This window comes from Mastigoproctus giganteus, chromosome 3 (assembly GCF_048544385.1).
Source record: "Mastigoproctus giganteus isolate SK-2022 chromosome 3, ASM4854438v1, whole genome shotgun sequence".
In the NCBI taxonomy this organism is placed as follows: Eukaryota; Metazoa; Arthropoda; class Arachnida; order Uropygi; family Thelyphonidae; genus Mastigoproctus; species Mastigoproctus giganteus.
The window spans coordinates 22397886-22417234 of record NC_143577.1 but is presented as its reverse complement, the minus strand read 5'-3'; the positions used below and the strand labels follow the sequence as shown (position 1 = coordinate 22417234).

The 19349-nt window shown below is 38.0% G+C and overlaps 1 protein-coding gene across 1 annotated transcript in view; it reads right to left on the bottom strand.

Moving 5' to 3' along the window:
• The window catches only part of LOC150087800 (voltage-dependent calcium channel type A subunit alpha-1-like), a 1442149-nt gene that overhangs the window by 1138183 nt on the left and 284617 nt on the right, over nt 1–19349 (bottom strand). The window contains exon 15 of the mRNA XM_090369204.1: nt 2422–2552. Coding sequence (XP_090225330.1) covers nt 2422–2552 — 131 coding nt within the window. The remainder of the gene's footprint in view (nt 1–2421; nt 2553–19349) is intronic.

The following is a 19349-nucleotide window of genomic DNA, read 5'->3' as shown; positions in this document are numbered from 1 at the left end:
GTTTTTCAGGCTTCTGCTCATTCTAATAGAAGCAGTGCAAGAATCTCTTTCACCTCTGCCAGTGGCTACTGTCAATCTATTGGTCTTTGTCTCCCCCCAAGCCAGCAGTTTTCCGACCCACCTAACACTGCCTCGATAGTATCAGCAAATATTCTTGCACCCTTTCTATTTAAGTGTATCCCATCCCTGTAGAAGCAATCTCTCCTGTTAACAAGTACAGTCCAGGCTGAAAAAAATTCTACCCCTTGAGCCTTGCACAATCTTTCCAGGGCGAATCTATTTTGTAGATTTTTTTTTTTTTTTTGGTTTGGTAGTTGTTGGCGCATCGGCTTCTGTGGCCATAGTGCACCTCCCAAGGTTTTTGCAGTACTTTGATCCAAGCCCGAGGCGGGAATCGAACCCGCGACCTTTGGGTTGCCAGGCAGGCACTTTACCCACCTGGCTAGCCCGGTCGGCCTATTTTGTAGAGACGGAATACATTTAAACAAAGGTGGTGCAAGGGTTTTTGCTAGTATTATTGAAGATACCATAAAGGTTTGGGGAAACTGTTAGTTTCAAGGGACAAGGGTAATAAAAGTATGCATTTATGCCATAATATTGGTCAAAATTACGCTTGCACATACCTCAAAAGTTCTTGTTCGTTACCGCAACAGATCATATTAGCAAGTTTTTTTTTTATGAGAACCCCCAAACATGAGAGGTATTAGAACCTATAGAACTTAGTACCGTGCTCAGGTGGGAGGTTCAGAAGACGAAAGAAGATATTTCTTGACATTAGACTTGAACTTCTGTACACTGTAATTTTCAGGAAATACGTATGAAGGGAGGTTGTTCCAGAAAATGGCAGTTGAATGAATAAACGAGGAAGATCAAAAGTTGGTTCTGTGAGTTTGAAGTTGGACAGTAAATGGATGATGGCTGGTGGCGGCATGGTCCTTGAGGTTGTCACAGACATTCTCTTAGATATGCCAGACAAGCTGTACTTGCTACCTGGGAGTCTAAAACGCTGATGGAACTGATATTCGGGTGACATTCAAGTCAAGGGGAACCAATTTTGGCGAAGTCCGGACAGTCTGTAACAGCAAAATCCTCTGCTTGCACCTTCACGATGGTGGGACTGTTAGTAATCCTGGGTATAACCTCCATGCACGAGTACATGGTGGGTGACCACCCAGGTGTGAACCAACGTAAGGAGGGGTCAAGGTGTGGTGCCCACACCACATGGAGGAACGCCGCCCCTCTATGTTACCAGGCAGAATCCCCATTGTGCTATTTTAAGATCAAATTTTTGACTTTAGTTTTTCTGATTTTAAAGCAAAATTTGGCACATAATTACATGTTGTTGAGTGCACACTGACATTTTGAAATATGGTGAGATGTGATTGTACTTCAAATTCAAGTAGAGATTGAAGATTTGAATTAAAAATGATGTCAAATTGAATTACAAATTAAGGTGATATTAAATTAAAAATGAAGATGATGATATCTTACAAATTAAGAGTATGACCAAAGGCATGCATTCAAGTGTAATTAATGTGAGACCAGAAATATGAAATGACTGCAAAACATTTTAGACCAATATATGTTGTTGTTTATGAGAAACAATGAAAATTCCAGATCATAATAGATCTCTCCCATATATGTATTTTTTTAGTTTTTTTTTGATGGCTATGGCATAATTTCTCTGAAAAAATAAAATTAACAAGAAATACTGTATTCATAAATAGTGGCACTATTAAGTACTTAAAACTTAGGGATAGTTCTTATCCCATGTATCTACATTTTACCACAATCGCTAGACATTTAAGAAATCTTGTGACTCCAAGAGATACATGAAGAAAAACGCTACAAGTTTTATAACATAAAGAGAACATGAAAAACAAAAACAGTAAATAAAATACAGTTAACAGACATTACTGATATAATTACATAAATTATATTATCCTCTGCTAATTAACTATAAATTTTGAAGAGCATAAACGGACATGATGTTCATCAACTCGGACAGGCATGGTGTACGACCAATAATATAACGAGAAATCTTTTGAAGAGTGGTGTTAATTCTTTGGGCTTAAAACACTGAAAATTACATATGATAATAATTGCATTGATTGTATTAAGAATTTCTTAATGATCAAGAAAATTAAATTTCCCTAATTACTGCTCATTGTCATTAGATCTATAATTGATTATTGGATCAATAATCTGTTCACACTCCTAAAATATGGCATAAAATATTTCCATATTTCATTTAAAATATGGAATAAACAAATATACAGGTAACTTTTTTGAAGTGCAAAAATCTGTTTGTCACTTTATCTGAATAAAATTGCATTTTACCATTAAGTCAGACAGTTGGGGAAAAAAAAAAAAAAAAAACTGAAACATCTGAAAAACTGCTGTTACCAAACAATGACTTACTAATTAAAATTTTTGGCTTTTGACCCATTTGCATTGCTTTGAGGCGAAGGAGGACAAATATTAACCTGAGGTGGGTCAACTCCTGAGATCTGGAGATCAGCAATTTCTTTTTCCAGCTCTCCTTTTGTTCTCTAGACAAAGAAACACAGATATATATATATATATTATTTTAAATGAAATAATCTTAGTTTTCTGAGATAAGTAGTGAAGGGAATTATGGTGTGTAGGATAAAAAATCATGTAATCAAGGTATAACTGTAATAAATCGTACATCATAAGTAGCTTTATAGTCCTAGTCATGCTAGTCATTTTATTTTTTAATTTAACAAGAGATTTTATAGGTTACTACTTAATATACATAGAATGTTTGTATTATTCGAATCTTGCTGCCATTGTTATAGTTATAGAGTGAGTGGTAGGGGGAATTCAAATTTTTTAATTGTGGTAAATGGGCAGCCTAAAGTTTGAATCATTCAGGCTGGCATTAGTTTGATAATTTTGTTATATATTATAATTAACTTATAACTTTCAAGCATAATGGTATAGCCTATTAAATATAATGCAACCTTGGTAGTGTGGTAGTATTACTGCTGCATAATCGATAAGAACATTCGAATTTTAATTATATATAATTAGTAACATAAACTTCATAACATAACTGGTGCATAGTGCTATTCCTGTAATAGATATATTTGTTTAGTGTAGTATTTGTAATTATACTGAATTAAAATGAAAATCATGCCCCAGAGCAGGAAAGCAAAGGGGTCAAACTAGTGGGAGTGCCATTTGTCCTTGAATCATGGCCTTTAGAATTAGCATTAGTAGAGGCATATGATACAAGAAAGCAAGCTTATGCAGCATCAGCCAAAAAAAAAAAAAAAAAAAAAAAAAAACCTCCCATTTTACCCCCCTATTCATTCCAAATTTGTGGATTTATGGGGATTTATTGGATGATTGTTTTCTACATCAGCATGTTCGGGAGACAACTAGAGGGAGTAATACTCTTGATCTGATTATCAGTAGTGATTCTTCATGCATTAAGAATCTGCAGATAAAGGAACCACTAGGTGGCAGTGATCACAATGTGCTGAAGTGGGACTTACTCAAAGAGGTAACTACCATTAGGGGTATAGGAAAGGGTTTTTGCTTTGGTAAAGGCGACTATGATGGTCTGAGACAGTATTTAAATTCTATACAGTGGGACCAACTGATGATGTTACCAACAGCAAATTCAAAATGGGAAGCATTCAAAGAATTAATGATGGAAGCAACTAGGCTTTTCATATCAACTAAGAAATTTTGTTCAAGGTTTAAGTCTAAATGGATGTCAGATGAACTAATGAGACATGTGGCAGAGAAGAAAAATGCATGGGATATATATAAATTAATGGGTGACATGGAAGCCTATGATAGATATAAGCTGGTCTGTAACCAAGTCACAAAGGAGATTAGGCAGGCAAAGGCAGATTATGAGAAATCCTTGGCAAAGGATGCAAAGAAAAACAGAAAAGAGTTCTTTACCTATGTAAACTCTAGAAGGAAAGGAATGAATCAGATTGGTCCACTGGATATAGATGATTCAAAAGTTGAGGATCCTGCTCAGATTGCTAACAAACTAAATGAGTATTTTGCATCTACATTCACACATGAGGAGTTCTTCAGGAAGGGGGATGCCAGAGGTGAAGTAAACTCTGGCAGTGAGCTAGATGATTTTGTAATAACTGAGAGGAAAGTGGAGGAGAAATTGTTGAGGATAAACATAAAAAAGGCACCCGGGGTGGATGGGATCTATCCAATTATATTAGCATTAGTAGAGGCATTTGATGCAAGAAAGCAAGCTTATGCAGCATCAGCCAAAAAAAAAAAAAAAAAAAACACTTCCACTTCACCCCTCTGTTCGTTCAAAATACCTGTCCAGCTGAGCCTTAAACTTATTTAGGCTATCAACTTCCACAACAAAAGATGGAAGTCTGTTCCACCAACATTCCACCCACTGGCTAAAGGCAAATTTCCTCACGTCTATCCTACATCTGTCTTTCCTCAATTTGAATTTATGCCCTCTCAGCTGATTATTCTGAGCAAGAGGAAGAATTCCATCAGCATTGTGCATGCTCATCCCATTCAAGCCTTATATACCTTGATCAGATCACCTCACAAGTGCCTACTCTCTAGGTGCTGCAATTTGCAGAATTTAAGCCTTTCTTGTTAAGGGCACCCCTTTGTTTCCTTCACCAATCTTGTTGCTCTTCTTTGTACTCATTCTAACAATTCTACATCCTTCCTAAAATGAGGCCTCCAGACCTGTACACAGTACTCTAGGTGTAGCCTGACCATTGCCTTGTATAACGAAATAATCACCTACATGTCCCTGCTAGCAAAATTCCTATATATATTGGCAAGACTCCATAACCTGCTCTGGCAGCCTGTCTGCATTGTCAGCGAACTTCATATTTGACTGCACAATTACCCCCAGGTCTTTTTCACTTTCCACTTCACTGAGCATAGTACCACACAGTTGGTACATTTCTCTTGGGTTACTGCTACCCATAAAAGTCTGGTACTCCCCTCATTGACACTTATTTTGGCATTTCTGAAACTTCTGACACTCCCCTCCCTTTACTTAACAAGTACAGGGTAATGTTGAAAAAAGTTACGAGTTAGGATTAAATTTGAAAGTGTCCACAATTCTGCCCAGTATATAATGAGAGCCTTGTCAATCATTTGAGTCCTGGAGAGATTGTGCAAGGCTCATGAGGCTGAATTTCTGTGGTCGGTGCTTGTTAACAGTAGAGACTGTTTCAACAGGGAAGGATACACTTAAATATAAAGGGTGCCTTATGAGATATATGTCTTGTTTGATGTTTGCAGGGCTATCAGGAATGGGACATGATATTGCCAAGGGGGATGACTTTGTGTGTGCTTGATATAAGGAATGTGAGGATATTAGCATTAGCATTAGTAGAGGCATTTGATGCAAGAAAGCAAGCTTATGCAGCATCAGCCAAAAAAAAAAAAAAAAAACCACTTACACTTCACCCCTCTGTTCGTTCAAAATACCTGTCCAGCTGAGCCTTAAACTTATTTAGGCTATCAACCTCCACCACAAGGGATGGAAGTCTGTTCCACCAACCAACCACCCGCTGGCTAAAGGCAAATTTCCGCACGTCTATCCTACATCTGTCTTTCCTCAATTTGAATTTATGCCCTCTCAGATGATTATTCTGAGCTAGAGGAAGAATCCCATCAGCATTGAGCATGCTTAAACCATTCAAGGCTTTATACACCTCTATCAGATCACCTCGCTGGTGCCTAGTCTCCAGACACTGTAATTTGCAAAACTTAAGCCTTTCTTCGTAAGAGCACCCCTTTGTTCCATTCACTAATCTTGTTGCCCTTCTCTGTACTCGTTCCAGCAGCTCTACATCCTTCTTGAAATGAGGCCTCCAGACCTGTATACAGTACTCTAGGTGTGGCCTGACCATCGCCTTATACAATGGAATAATCACCTCCTTATCTCTGCTGGAAAAATTCCTGTATATCATTGACAATACTCCATGAGCTACTCTTGCAGCCCGTCTGCACTGCTCAGAGAACTTCATATCTGCCTGCACAACCACCCCCAAGTCCCTTTCATTCTCTACCACTGTCAGTGTTGTACCATAGAGTTGATACGTGGCTCTGGGGTTGCTGTTTCCCATGTGTAGTACTTTACATTTGTCAATGTTAAACTTCATTTGCCACCTCTCAGCCCATCTGCTCAACCTTTCCAGATCCTGTTGCAGAAGCATAGTGTCAGTAGTGTCCTTGACAACCCTGCCAACCTTTGTATCGTCTGCAAACTTGGACATTAATCCCGATATACCATCATCAATATCATTTATAAATACAGAAAACACAGAATATCAGGCACCAAATCAGTGTTGTTACAGGCTTTTATGGCAGCTTGAAGAACAGGATGGATGCCCTTGAAAAAATTAAATCGGGGAGCCCATCAAGCTCTCAGCTGCCCACATCAATGCCAGAGCTTGCACTTAATCATCAGACAACACAGCAGCAACCCCTAAGGCAGAATGTGCTGGTTCCACAGGAGCTAGTTGTTGTCTGTGACTCTATTGTCAGGGTAACGGGAAATATATTGCGCAAAAACAATAGGTGAAATAGGACAAGGGTGTGTCTGCCAGGGACAAAAGTTGATGACGTTGTAGAGCAGACATCTTTTAAGGGTACAATAGGTGATACTGTTGTCCATGTTGGTACTAATGACATTAAGAGTAGGAGATTTGCAGATTTACTTAACAAGTATAGGGCAATGTTGAAAAAAGTTGCAAGTTAGGATTAAATTTGAAAGTGTCTGCAATTCTGCCCAGGAAGTATATAATGAGAACCTTGTCAATCATTTCAGTCCTGGAGAGATTGTACAAGGCTCATGAGGTTGAATTTTTGTGGTCGATGCTTATTAACAGTAAAGACTGCTTCAACAAGGATGGGATACACTTAAATAGAAAGAGTGCAAGAATATTTGCTGATGCTATTGAGGCAGTGTTAGGTGAGTCGGAAAACTGCTAGCTTGTGGGGGGGTGGGGTACACAGACTAACAATAGCCATAGGCAGAGGTGAAAATGTTTCTTTCACTGCTATTGGAATGAGTAGCAGCTTTGAATGCAAGATGCAGGCATTTCATGAACTGCTGGGAGTCAGAATGAAACAAGTAAATATGTGGGCTGATTTAAGGTAACTAAGAGTAAAAACAGGTGCACATATACTTGCGTGTACATCAATTCTAGGAGTATAGTAAATAAATTTAATGAATTTGAGGTGCTTGTCTAGACATCAAATGAAACATTGTTGAGATTTCAGAGATGCTGTGTCCCTCAGATATAAGGACAGTCATAGAAAACATGGTGCCAACTCTTGGCCTCTCCACAAAAACAGAGAGGTGTATTACTCAAGCCAAACTTATACAGTTTCTCATTTAACAAACCATGTCCTGTAAGAATATAAGAGCTGAACGTGCTCATAAAGAACCGCTTATTTGTTCTTTGGTCCATCAAATAAGAAACCCAAGGAATAAATTTCTTAATCACTAATCTAGCTTCAGATGTATCCCAGCTATCCTGCCATTTGTTCACTAACTCAATCCAACATCTTTCTTTCTTTCTCTCTCTCTCTCTCTCTCTCTCTCTCTCTCTCTCTCTCTTAGCAACTTGTTGTGTGTCAATCTCAATCCCCATAAATGCAGTTGGAATCTGTTTATGGATATGAAAACAAAACCCTCGAAATACTAAAAAAAAAGTCCAATGGTAACACTCCAGCTGATACCTGCAAAGCAGCCATGGATACTGTTCGACAAACACAGAATAGCCAACAGTATTGTCCTTTGCAATGACACGAGTTTTAACTGAAATCTAACAATTATCAACCTATGGTACCATGATCCAGCAGCATAGATAACCATAGGGAGGAGAGGAAGATTGCAGAATAGTATAACTTGTAAGTTTTCCTCGGCAATCCCCACTCTACTCTTAATATCCTAAAAATAGCTGCAGTGAACTTCTTAACTTTACCAGATAAATAAGAAAGATGTGAAGAAAAATTTAGCTTGTAATCAATTGTCAATCCTAAATATTTCACTTCGGTTACAAGAGGAAGTTGAGTCCTGTTAATTTTAATTTGAGGGGGTTCTGTTTAGATCTAATTCAGTCTTAAAAATAATCAACTTAGTTTTATAAGAACTAATGATAAGCTTGTTCTGAAGAGTTCACTTATGCAGATCCTTTAATACATGATTGGCAGAAGACTCTAAAGCTCTTCAGGAATTACCTTCAATTAAAATGGTTAAATCATTGGCATATATAATAAGTCTTGTTAGTCCTGTCAAAAGAGCAAGCAAAATCTTTGGTCTCATCTTGTAAAACCTTAATATAAAGATATTTTCTAAAAGATCCATACCAGGACATTTAGAAGCTTTTATTTTTTTAATTACTGAGTTGATTTCAGCAATACTAAATAGTTCTTAATTTTTGTAGGTGAAATAGTTATCATTATCTGAATGGATAGATAAATGAAAGTCTGGTATCCAATCCTTCGTCATCAATAGGAAAAAGCTTATGTAGTATTACTTTAATTGTTCCATACCAATCCAAAGTTTCATTCAATTTGTCTGTACTGTCCCAAAAATTTCCAGTGAATGTAGCCAATCTCCTGTAAGTTTATATAGCGTTCCCAAAGATTATTATTATCAGATGATTGAACTAATTTCATCCAATTATTGAACTTGCTATTTATGATTGCTTTTGTATAAGTGTTCTTAATATCAATATATGTTGTATGTAACTGCTCAATCTCAGCAGAAGGTCAATATCAATGGCATTGGTATCTTTTTCGAGCAACATTCACTTACCTTCTTAAATTAGAGTTCACTAGACCACCAAGAACAAGGTCTGTCTACAGTTCTCATCTTGTTTGTTGGCTTGTATGATGCTTTTATTAAAGATTCCTGAATGTAATTTGCCAATTCAGTGAATATTTTATTTTCAAATAAATCTGATGGATTGGGAAAATCCAATTTTAACAGTCTTCAAAATTTGTCCAATTAATTTTTTCTGAGAGAAAATCTAATCAATTCTGGAAGTGATCGAGAATGAACATCATAGTAATGTGTTGACTTAACAAAATAAACTATTGCATGATGATCACTAATAGTTTAATGTGTAATGACTGACCATAAAGAACATAGTGTTATTTGTAATGTGGCTACGGGGTTTCCCCCAACTCTGCTGACCACAAAGAACAGACAGGAGAGGAGGTGGGGGTGGTATGCTCTTGGTTAAGAAACAAAATCTAATGCAGTGCATCCAGTTGATATTGGTGGACAATGCAATTTTGAGTCAGTTTGGAGTGAAATAAGCACTGGGAAAGCGAAAACGTTATAGGACAAATGACTCTGATGAGTACAACAAACAACTGTACAGAGAAATAGAGTAAGCCAGTAAATCAGAATGTCTTATAATGGGAGATTTTAACTTCCCAGATATTGATTGGAACTGTGGATTGGTCACTCGTACACTAGCAAGACTTAGCATTAGCATTAGTAGAGATATATGACACAAGAAATCAAGCTTATACAGCATCAGCCAAAAAAAAAAAAAAAAACCTTCTCATTTCATCCATTCACTCCAAATATTTGTCTAGTTCTGCCTTGCATTTATATAAGCTGTCCACACTCAGAAATTTTTGAGTTTGTAATTTTGTAATAAAGAATTCATACATGCATAGCAGCTAGCTCCAATACAGTCAGTCCTCGTATAGCACGATAGTTGTGTTCCTAGAAACCCTCGTGTAATGCAAAATCGTGCAATATAAACAACAGGCCCTATGGGAAAAATAGGGTTAGGTGCTGAACACCCAAGATTGAACCCACATTTGTAACCAAAACATTACCAAACACAATAAATAATCATAATAAAATACTTATGTATTTTATTTTGACTATTACGTAATAAAATATTGCTAATGCCTTTGCTTCTATCATAAGCAAACTTGTTTTTTGTTTGATTTTCTATCCAAACAGATGACAGCCGTTCCATCTCTTCCAATTCTTTGTGTCTTAATCTAATGGATTTTAATTACATTTTGAGTTGTTACTGCTATGAAAGTTTTTATTTTCTCTGCATTCTTTGTAAATCTCGGCGTTGCCTCATTAGGCCTGTAGCACGTGCAATATCACATGGTCTTTCATTCCGCTCAAAGCGTTTCACAATTTCATATTTTTTCTCTATCGACAGAGGCGGACTGGCCATAAGCGTTACCGGGGAAACCCTGGTGGCCAGTGTGATTTTGGCCATAAACCATAGTATGAGGCCACTATAAATTTTCCCGGATAAGAATTTTGACCCAGTCCGCCTCTGTTTATCAATATTGTTTTTCTTTTTCTCTCTGAATAGGCAGTGTCTGCACCAGGACACTTCCTTTTCACACCTTTTAAGTATTTTACTCATTTTTATGGAATAAAGCACAATTACAAAATGAGGAGGCATGCTTGATACACATAAACAAAGCTGTGCGTGTGTAGCAACTGAATAAACAACACCGTAAAGGCAGAGATACACTATTAACAACTCACATTTTACTAAAGCACATTTCTAGGAGTTACTACCATAAAACAATAAAAACAATTTCCAGTTGCGTTTCTGCTAGTGGAATCTGTTATAAACTGGTAGTAAATTCGATTTAATTGCATTTGAGATTATACCGATTGCTAGAATTGTGTTGGTTTTTACGTTATTATGGTGAAATATGTTTCCCCTTCACTGATATAAAAAACATAAATACATTTTCAGAATCTTCTCTTCATTCCTATCCTGTTGCGTTCAGTTGGGGTGATTCTGCGTTCGACTGCTATTTCTTGTAAACAGAAAGGCGAATCGTGCATAAGCGAATTCGGTTCGTGTTATATAAGATATCGTTCCCGTATTTATAAATCGTGTATGATCGAATTCGTGTAGTGTAAACACGTGTTATACAAGGACTGACTCTACGTTATAAAAAAACTTGGAATGTCCAACTTCTAGAAACTGATCTGATGAATATGTTCTTCTCATCTGATCAACTACATCCAGACCATATTATGTTGAATTATAAAATTTTACCTCTGGTTTTTTTTTTTTTTTTTTTTGTATTGTACTATAAAACTTCTGATGTCAACGTACTCTCAGATCGTGTCAGTGAAATTATTCTTGTAGGAATGGAACCCTATATCCCACACTCCACTTTAAAATCTCGTCCTCTATCTAAACCTTGGTTTTCCTTTAAATGTGCGAAGGCTGTTCAAGAGAAGGATGTTGCACATCGTAATTGGCTTGTTTCCAATTCTTCAGTTTCATTTTCTGCCTATACTCGCAACTAAAGCTCGCATCAATTGTAAAGCAGTTATTAATCAGTCTAAACTAGATTTTCAAAAGGATAAGAGTAGAAAACTTGCCCTAATGGTAGCCGAGCATTCTGGTCTCTTGTCAACGCTACTGGCTGCAACTTTTGCCCATCTCTGCTCCCACCACTGTCAAAACCAGATGGTTCTGTTGTCACTTCAGCCAAGGATAAAGCTGACTTGCTAGCATCCCATTTTTCTTCCAACTCATTTATTAATTATCTTGGCAAAACACCTCCCTACATTCCCAACACGCTCCATTCAATGCTTCCTATGGTCTTCTGTCAAAAGGATGTCAGAAGGATTTTGACGAATCTTGATGCTAAGAAAGCTCCAGGCTCGGTGGTATTTCTCCACTTGTTCTCAAAACCTGTGCTTCTGAACTTACTCCTATTTTTGCCGTCTTTTTTCACTTTCTTATTCCAAAGGTGTTTTTCCTTCTGCCTCGAAATTTGCTCATATCCAGCCTGTTCCTAAAAATGGTGACAAATCACTCCCATCCAATTATCGTCCCATTGCAATTACTTCTACTCTTTCTAAAGTAATGGAGAAATCAATTAACCGCCAACTCTTAAACTATCTAGAAACCTTCCATCGGTTCAACAATCGCCATCGGTTCAACAATCGATGGATTCCATCAGTGTCGATCCACTAGTGATATTCTGGCTTGTGTTACCCATTTATGGACAAATTAAATGAAAAAGTTTGGTGAAACTCAAGCAGTTGCTCTTGACATTTTAAAGGCTTTTGATTGTTTATGGCATAAAGGTCTTCTAAACAAGCTTCCATCTTATGGTTTGCCAACTATTTTTTGTAATTGGTTATCCAGTTTTCTCTCTGTTCGCTCACTGAGGGTGATGGTAAATGGCTCTCTGTCTTCTAACTTCTCCACTAATGCTGGTGTCCACCAGCCAAGTGGGGAAAAGAGAATGTTTCAAAACATTCTCTTTTCCCCACTCTTTTCATCTTGTATATTAATGACCTTCTTCTATTGGCTGGGAATCCTATCCATAGTTTTGCAGATGATAGCACAGTGCATTCCACTTTCCATTTTAGGAAACCTTGCCCTGCTCAATCAGCTTCAACTTAGTTGAGGTAATTCTCCACTGGGGCAAAGACAACTTAGTTGATTTCAATCCTTCTAAAACTCAGTCTTGTCTTATATCTCACAAAAAGGATTCTTCTGCTCCTATGCTTATCTTTGATGACACTCGAATTTCTAGGGAAGTTGATATATTTCTTTTGGGGCTTACCCTGATTTCTAATCTCTCTTGGCACAAGCACATTACAAATATTGCTTCCTCTGCATCTAATAAACGTGGTTTTCTCTTTCGCTCTCAGTGTTACTTTTCTTCCAAACAGCTGTTCACTCTGTACAAATCGAAAATCTGCCGTACCATGGAATATTTTCCCCACATCTGGAGCAGTGCCCCCAAAGCACTCTCAGGCTTCTAGATTCCATTCAGAAGAAGGCATTTAGGTTAATTAATGACTCATCTCTCTCTGTCTCATAGACGTACTGTTTCTGCTGCATGCCTTTTCTACAGATACTTCCTGTTCTTCTGAATTGGCTTCTATAATTCCCGCTCTCTCTCTTTCAAAACATTCCGAACACGTGCCGCCACCAGCCAACATCCATTTACTGTCCAACTTAAAACTCACAGAACCAACTTTTTATCTACCTCGTTTATTCATTTAACTGCCATTTTCTGGAACAACCTTCCTTCAAATGCATTTCCTGAAAATTACAGTCTACAGAAGTTCAAGTCTAATGTCAACAAATATCTTCTCTCATCGTCTCAACCTCCAACCCAAGCATGGTACTAAGTACTCTAGGTTCTAATACCTCTCGTGTTTGGGGTTTTCATTAAAAAAAAAAAAAAACTTTTTCTTGATAAAAAAATAAATAATAAAAAAATAAAAATTACTGACACCATACAAATTAGTCACTTGTAATTTTCAATTAATAATGTATAACCCATCCTTTATGAATTCTCAATGGTGCGGATTCAACTAGACTCCTTAAAGTTATCAATATTAAGTCATTCTGAAAATAACTGATCTGGTAATTCATTCAGGTTTTGTCAGTGTTGCTGTTGTTGAGTTTTAATTTTCTGTTCAGATAGTTCAATACATTCTGTAGAGGATTTAAATCTGAAACTAGACTGGCCAATTTAAATGCATTATCATTCCCTTGTGTTTCTTTTGCCAGTGTAAAACAGTAAAGGCCCTCTGAATCAGACAGTTGTCATATTGCAGTACAGGACTATGACATTTGAGGGACATCAGTTTCCCTCAAATGTGTCTGTCCTGTACACCAGCCCTGGCATACAGGACAGACACATTTGAGTCTGTCCTGGTTTGTATTTCAAGTAGAAATCCACTTGATAACAGTAAAAACATCCCCAAAGCATCACTACCCCATCACCATTTGTACACTTTTCACATAGTCCAGATAAAATGCCTCATTGCTTCTCTTGTGAATTCTGTGTCTGTCATCATTACAGCATAGACAAAATTTGATGCATCAGCTGTGAGTGGTTTTCATTTGAAAGCAACTCAATGCATTCCATATATAAGTCCAATTTTTATGTTCTTTTATCCCATATTAATCAGGTGTTGTTATATACAGCTATTGATGTTGGTCTTATTTGGAGGATCCTACCCCAAATGCCCACATTATCCAATTCTTTTTGCAGTGTTCTCTCCGATATCAGCTGATGAGCTCCTTGGTTAACTGCTTGCAGCAGGTCTTTTTTTTTTTTTTGAAATTATTTTTCCTTTACTAGATACTTGGCACAGACTTCTGACCATGATTCTGACACTGATCATTGAATGATTTTGATTCATGCTATTCCTTAAAACCCTTATTACTCTTCTTTCTGAAACATCAAAAATTTCAGCTACTTCTTTAACAGGATGTCCTTTAGACCTGCCAAATGCTATCATTCCCTTTTGCCACTCACTAACATTTTATGGCAGAAACCCTTCAGTCGCAACTGATATATATCTGTAAATAGAGAAAACAGGTTCCCCTTGTACTATAATTTTATATAAACCAAGAGCAATCAAGGCTCAATACTGTAAGTAAAATTTTAATACTGTAAGCAAACAAGCATAGAAGATACATGGGTTTAATCTGTTATATACTACAGCTAGCTAATTTTTTGACAAATTTTTCAGTGTCTTTATATTCCTTCCTTTTTGAAGGAATGGCTTTCAGCTTCAAAATTATCCAATCAAAAAGAATTTTGAATCTAAATCTACAACAGCTGATCTATTGTAGATAATCTACAATAACAGCTGAATCTACTACATGAATCAACAGTTAAACTAAAATTTGATGCCATAAACTGTAAATAAGCATTTAGCTTTTGTTGGAAACACCTGTTCAATAACTAATATTATTTCATCTGGAGTGTAACAGTCTACAATTAAATAAATAAATATCAGTTTAATGGCATGGAAAATATTATATACAGGTTATACTCCAAATACCTACCTTGTACAGCGGTAGCCAAAAGGGTTTACAGCAGGAGAATACAAGTAACATTACATCAAGATTTGAAATCATAGCACAGAAATAAATAACATAAATAAATACAAAGAATACTTAAAATAATAATAATTAGAGGAATAGTATTATGAAAATAATGCAACACGGATAACAGCTCCAGTACCATTATTCCTATAAACTACAAAAGAGAAGATTATCTACTATTTCTTTGTTATATCGGTGGTTCGTGGTCAGAAAAAATCTATTTAGTGAGAAGATTCTATTAGCAAGAGGCGGAATTACTTAACAAGTACAGGTCACTGTTGAAAAAAAGCCGTGAATTAGGGTTGAATTTGAAAGTGTCTGCAATTTTGCCCAGACACACTAGGAGGGAGTATATGATGAGAGCCCTGTCGATCAATTCGGCCCTGGAAAGATTGTGCAAGGCTCAAGGGGTAGAATTTTTTTCAGCCTGGTCTGTACTTGTTAACAGGAGAGACTGCTTCTACAGGGATGAGATACACTTAAATAGAAAGGGTGCAAGAATGTTTGCTGATGCTATCGAGGCAGTGTTAGGTGGGTAGGAAAACTGCTAGATTGGGGGGATACAAGGACTAATAGATTAACAGTAGACACTGGCAGAGGTGAAAGTGATTCTTGCACTGCTTCTATCGAATTGAGCAGCAGCCTGGAAAATAAGATGCAGGATATTTCAGAGACTGCTGGGAATCACTGGGGTACAAGTAAACACATGGGTTATGTTAGGGTGGCTAAGAAAAAGAACTGGTGCATGTATACTTGCATGTACACCAATGCTAGGAGTTTAGTAAATAAATTTGATGAATTTGAGGTATTGCTCAAAACATCAAAGACAGATATTGTTGGGATTTCAGAGATGTGGTGTCACACAGATATAAGGAAAGCAGAACTGGAATTTGGGGAGTACAATGTCTGCAGAAAGGATAGACAGGATAGGAAGGGAGGAGGGGTTATGCTATTATTTAAGAAATACATAAAATCCAAGGAAGTGAAGCCAGTCAACATTGCTGGACAGTGCAGTGTCGAGTCAGTTTGGTGTGACATAAGCATTGGGAGATCAAAATTGAGAGTAGGAGTGTGCTATAGGCCTAATGACTCTGATGAGTATAATAAGAAACTGTACAGGGAAATAGAGTGGGCCAGTAAATCAGAGAGTCTTATAATGGGGGATTTTAATTTCGCAGATATTGACTGGAATTTGGCGGCTGGTCACTCACACACTAGCAAGGCTTTTGTGGATTTATTGGATGATTGTTTTCTACATCAGCATGTTCGGGAGGCAACTAGAGGGAGTAATACTCTTGATTTGATTATCAGTAGTGATTCTTCATGCATTAAGAATCTGCAGATAAATGAACCACTAGGTGGCAGTGATCACAGTGTGTTGAAGTGGGATTTACTCAAAGAGGTAACTACCATTAGGGGTAAAGGGAAGGGTTATTGCTTTCGTAAAGGCGATTGTTATTTGTTATTTTGGTTTTTTTTTAGGAGCATTAGCAACTAAGGCCATATTGCTCCATGATATGCGGTGGTCATTCCTGACCTTTCTGCATCCTCCGTATGTGGTGGTGACAGGCTTGAACCCCGGTCTAATCAAGAAGCGTGTGCTACGCACTGCTGCTCCTTCCCACCTGGCTACGGAGGCGCCGTCGTAAAGGCGACTACGATGGACTGAGACAGTATTTAAATTCTATACAGTGGGACCAACTGATGATGTTACCAACAGCAAATTCAAAATGGGAAGCATTCAAAGAACTTATCTTGGAAGCTACTAGGCTTTACATACTAACTAAGAAATATTGTTCAAGGTTTGGGCCTAAATGGTTGTCAGATGAACTAATGAGACATACGCAGAGAAGAAAAATGCATGGGATACATACAAATTAACACGTGACACAGAAGCCTATGATAGATACAAGTTGATCTGTAACCAAGTTACAAAGGAGGTTAGACAGGCGAAAGCACATTACGAGATATCTTTGGCAAGGGATACAAAGAAAAACAGCAAAGAGTTCTTTACTTATGTAAACTCTAGAAGGAAGGGGATGAATCAGATTGGTCCACTTGATATCGATGGGTCAACTGTTGATGATCCTGCTCAGGTAGCTAACAAACTAAATGAATATTTTGCATCCATATTCACACATGAGGAGTTATTCAGCGAGGAGAATGCCAGAGGTGTATTCAACTCTGGCATTAAGCTAGAGAATCTTGTAATAACTGAGAGTAAAGTGGAGGAGAAATTGTTGAAGATAAACACAAGAAAGGCACCTGGGGTGGATGGGATCTATCCAGTTATATTAAAGGAGGCAGCAAAGGAAGTAATCAAACCCTTAGCCATAATTATGAGAGCTTCCTTGGACTCAGGGGAGCTACCCATGGACTGGAGATGTGCAAATGTGACCCCAATTCACAAAGGAGGATCAACAGCTGACAAGTAATTATAGACCTGTGAGTTTAACTTCTGTTCCCGGAAAATTAATGGAGGCACTAGTTAAAGAAGCACTGCAGGATCATCTAGACAAGACTTCAGTTATAGCTCCGACACAGCATGGTTTTGTTAAGGGGAAGTCTTGCCTGACCAATTTGATTGGATACTATGATGCAGTCACAAAAGAACTGGATGCAGGGAATAACTTTGATATTATATACTTGGATCTTAGAAAGGCTTTTGATACTGTTGCACATGGAAGACTGCTGCACAAATTGGAGCAGTGTGGCATTGGATGCAAATTGCTGCTATGGATAAATTTGTGGTTGAGGGTGGAGAAGACAGAGAGTGTTAATCAATGGACACTGCTCATTGTGGACTAATGTTATTAGTGGAGTCCCTCAGGATTCAGTATTGGGTCCATTATTGTTTTCTGTATTTATAAATGATATTGATGATGGTATATCAAGCTTAATGTCCAAGTTTTCAGACGATACGAAGGTTGGCAGGGTTGTCAAGGACACTGCTGACACTATGCTGCTGCAACAAGATCTGGAAAGGTTGAGCAGATGGGCTGAGAGGTGGCAAATGAAGTTTAACATTGACAAATGTAAAGTACTACATATGGGAAACAGCAACCCCAGAGCAACATATCAACTCTGTGGTACTATACTGACAGTGGTAGAGAATGAAAGGGACCTGGGGGTGGTTGTGCAGGCAGATATGAAGTTCTCTGAGCAGTGCAGACGGGCTGCAAGAGTAGCTCATTTGTTGTTGTTGTTATTTGGTTTTTAAGAGCATTAGCAACTAAGGCCATATTGCTCCGGGATATGCGGTGGTCATTCCCTGAATGACCTTTCCGCATCCTCCGTATTTGGTGGTGACGGGCTCGAACCCCGGTCTAATCAAGAAGCGTGTGCTACGCACTGCTGCTCCTTCCCACCTGGCTACGGAGGCGCCTAGAGTACTGTATACAGGCCTGGAGGCCTCATTTCAAGAAGGATGTAGAGCTGCTGGAACGAGTACAGAGAAGGGCAACAAGATTAGTGAATGGAACAAAGGGGTGCTCTTATGAAGAAAGGCTTAAGTTTTGCAAATTACAGTGTCTGGAGACTAGGCACCAGTGAGGTTATCTGATAGAGGTGTATAAAGCCTTGAATGGTTTGAGCATGCTCAATGCTGATGGGATTCTTCCTCTTCCTCAGAATAATCACCTGAGAGGGCATAAATTCAAACTGAGGAAAGACAGATGTAGGATAGATGTGAGGAAATTTGCCTTTAGCCAGTGGGTGGTTGATGGAAGAGACTTCCATCCCTTGTCGTGGAAGTTGATAGCCTAAATAAGTTTAAGGCTCAGCTGGACAGGTTTTTCGAACGAACAGACGGGTGAAGTGGAAGTGGTTATTTTTTATTTATTTATTTTTTGGCTGATGCTGCATAGGCTTGCTTTCTTGCATCGAGTGCCTCTACTAATGCTAATGCTAATGATACCTCATTTTACCCCACTATCTAAGCCAAAGCTTATGCATGGTTTGCAACACCAACTTAAATTATACCATGCCATGTATGACGCATTTGTTAGTTAAAATTAATATAACTCAGAAGGGACATCACCACTTAGCCCAGTTCTAGAGGAATTAGGCTTTAGTCAGTATTAACTATCTAGCCTCGGCCTGTTCCTCCTTCTAAAGACATCAGCAACAAATTTGTTAAAGTAAGAAAATAGCCTCCTATCTGTGAACATTAGCATTACTGGAGACATGCGATTCGGGAGAGCAAGTTTATGTGGCGTCAGCCGAAAAAACCTCCCAATCACCCATCTATGCTTCAGTTGGCCCTAAGATATTTCTAATTTCTGCTGGCAGGGATAAGGTGGTGATTATCCCCTTGTATAAGGTAATGGCCAAGCCACACCATGAGTATTGCATACAGATCTGGAAGCCTCATTTTAGGAAGGATGCAGAGTTGATAGAACTAGTACAGAGAAAAGCAACAAGACTGACAAGGAGAACAAAGGGGCGCTCTTACAAAGAAAG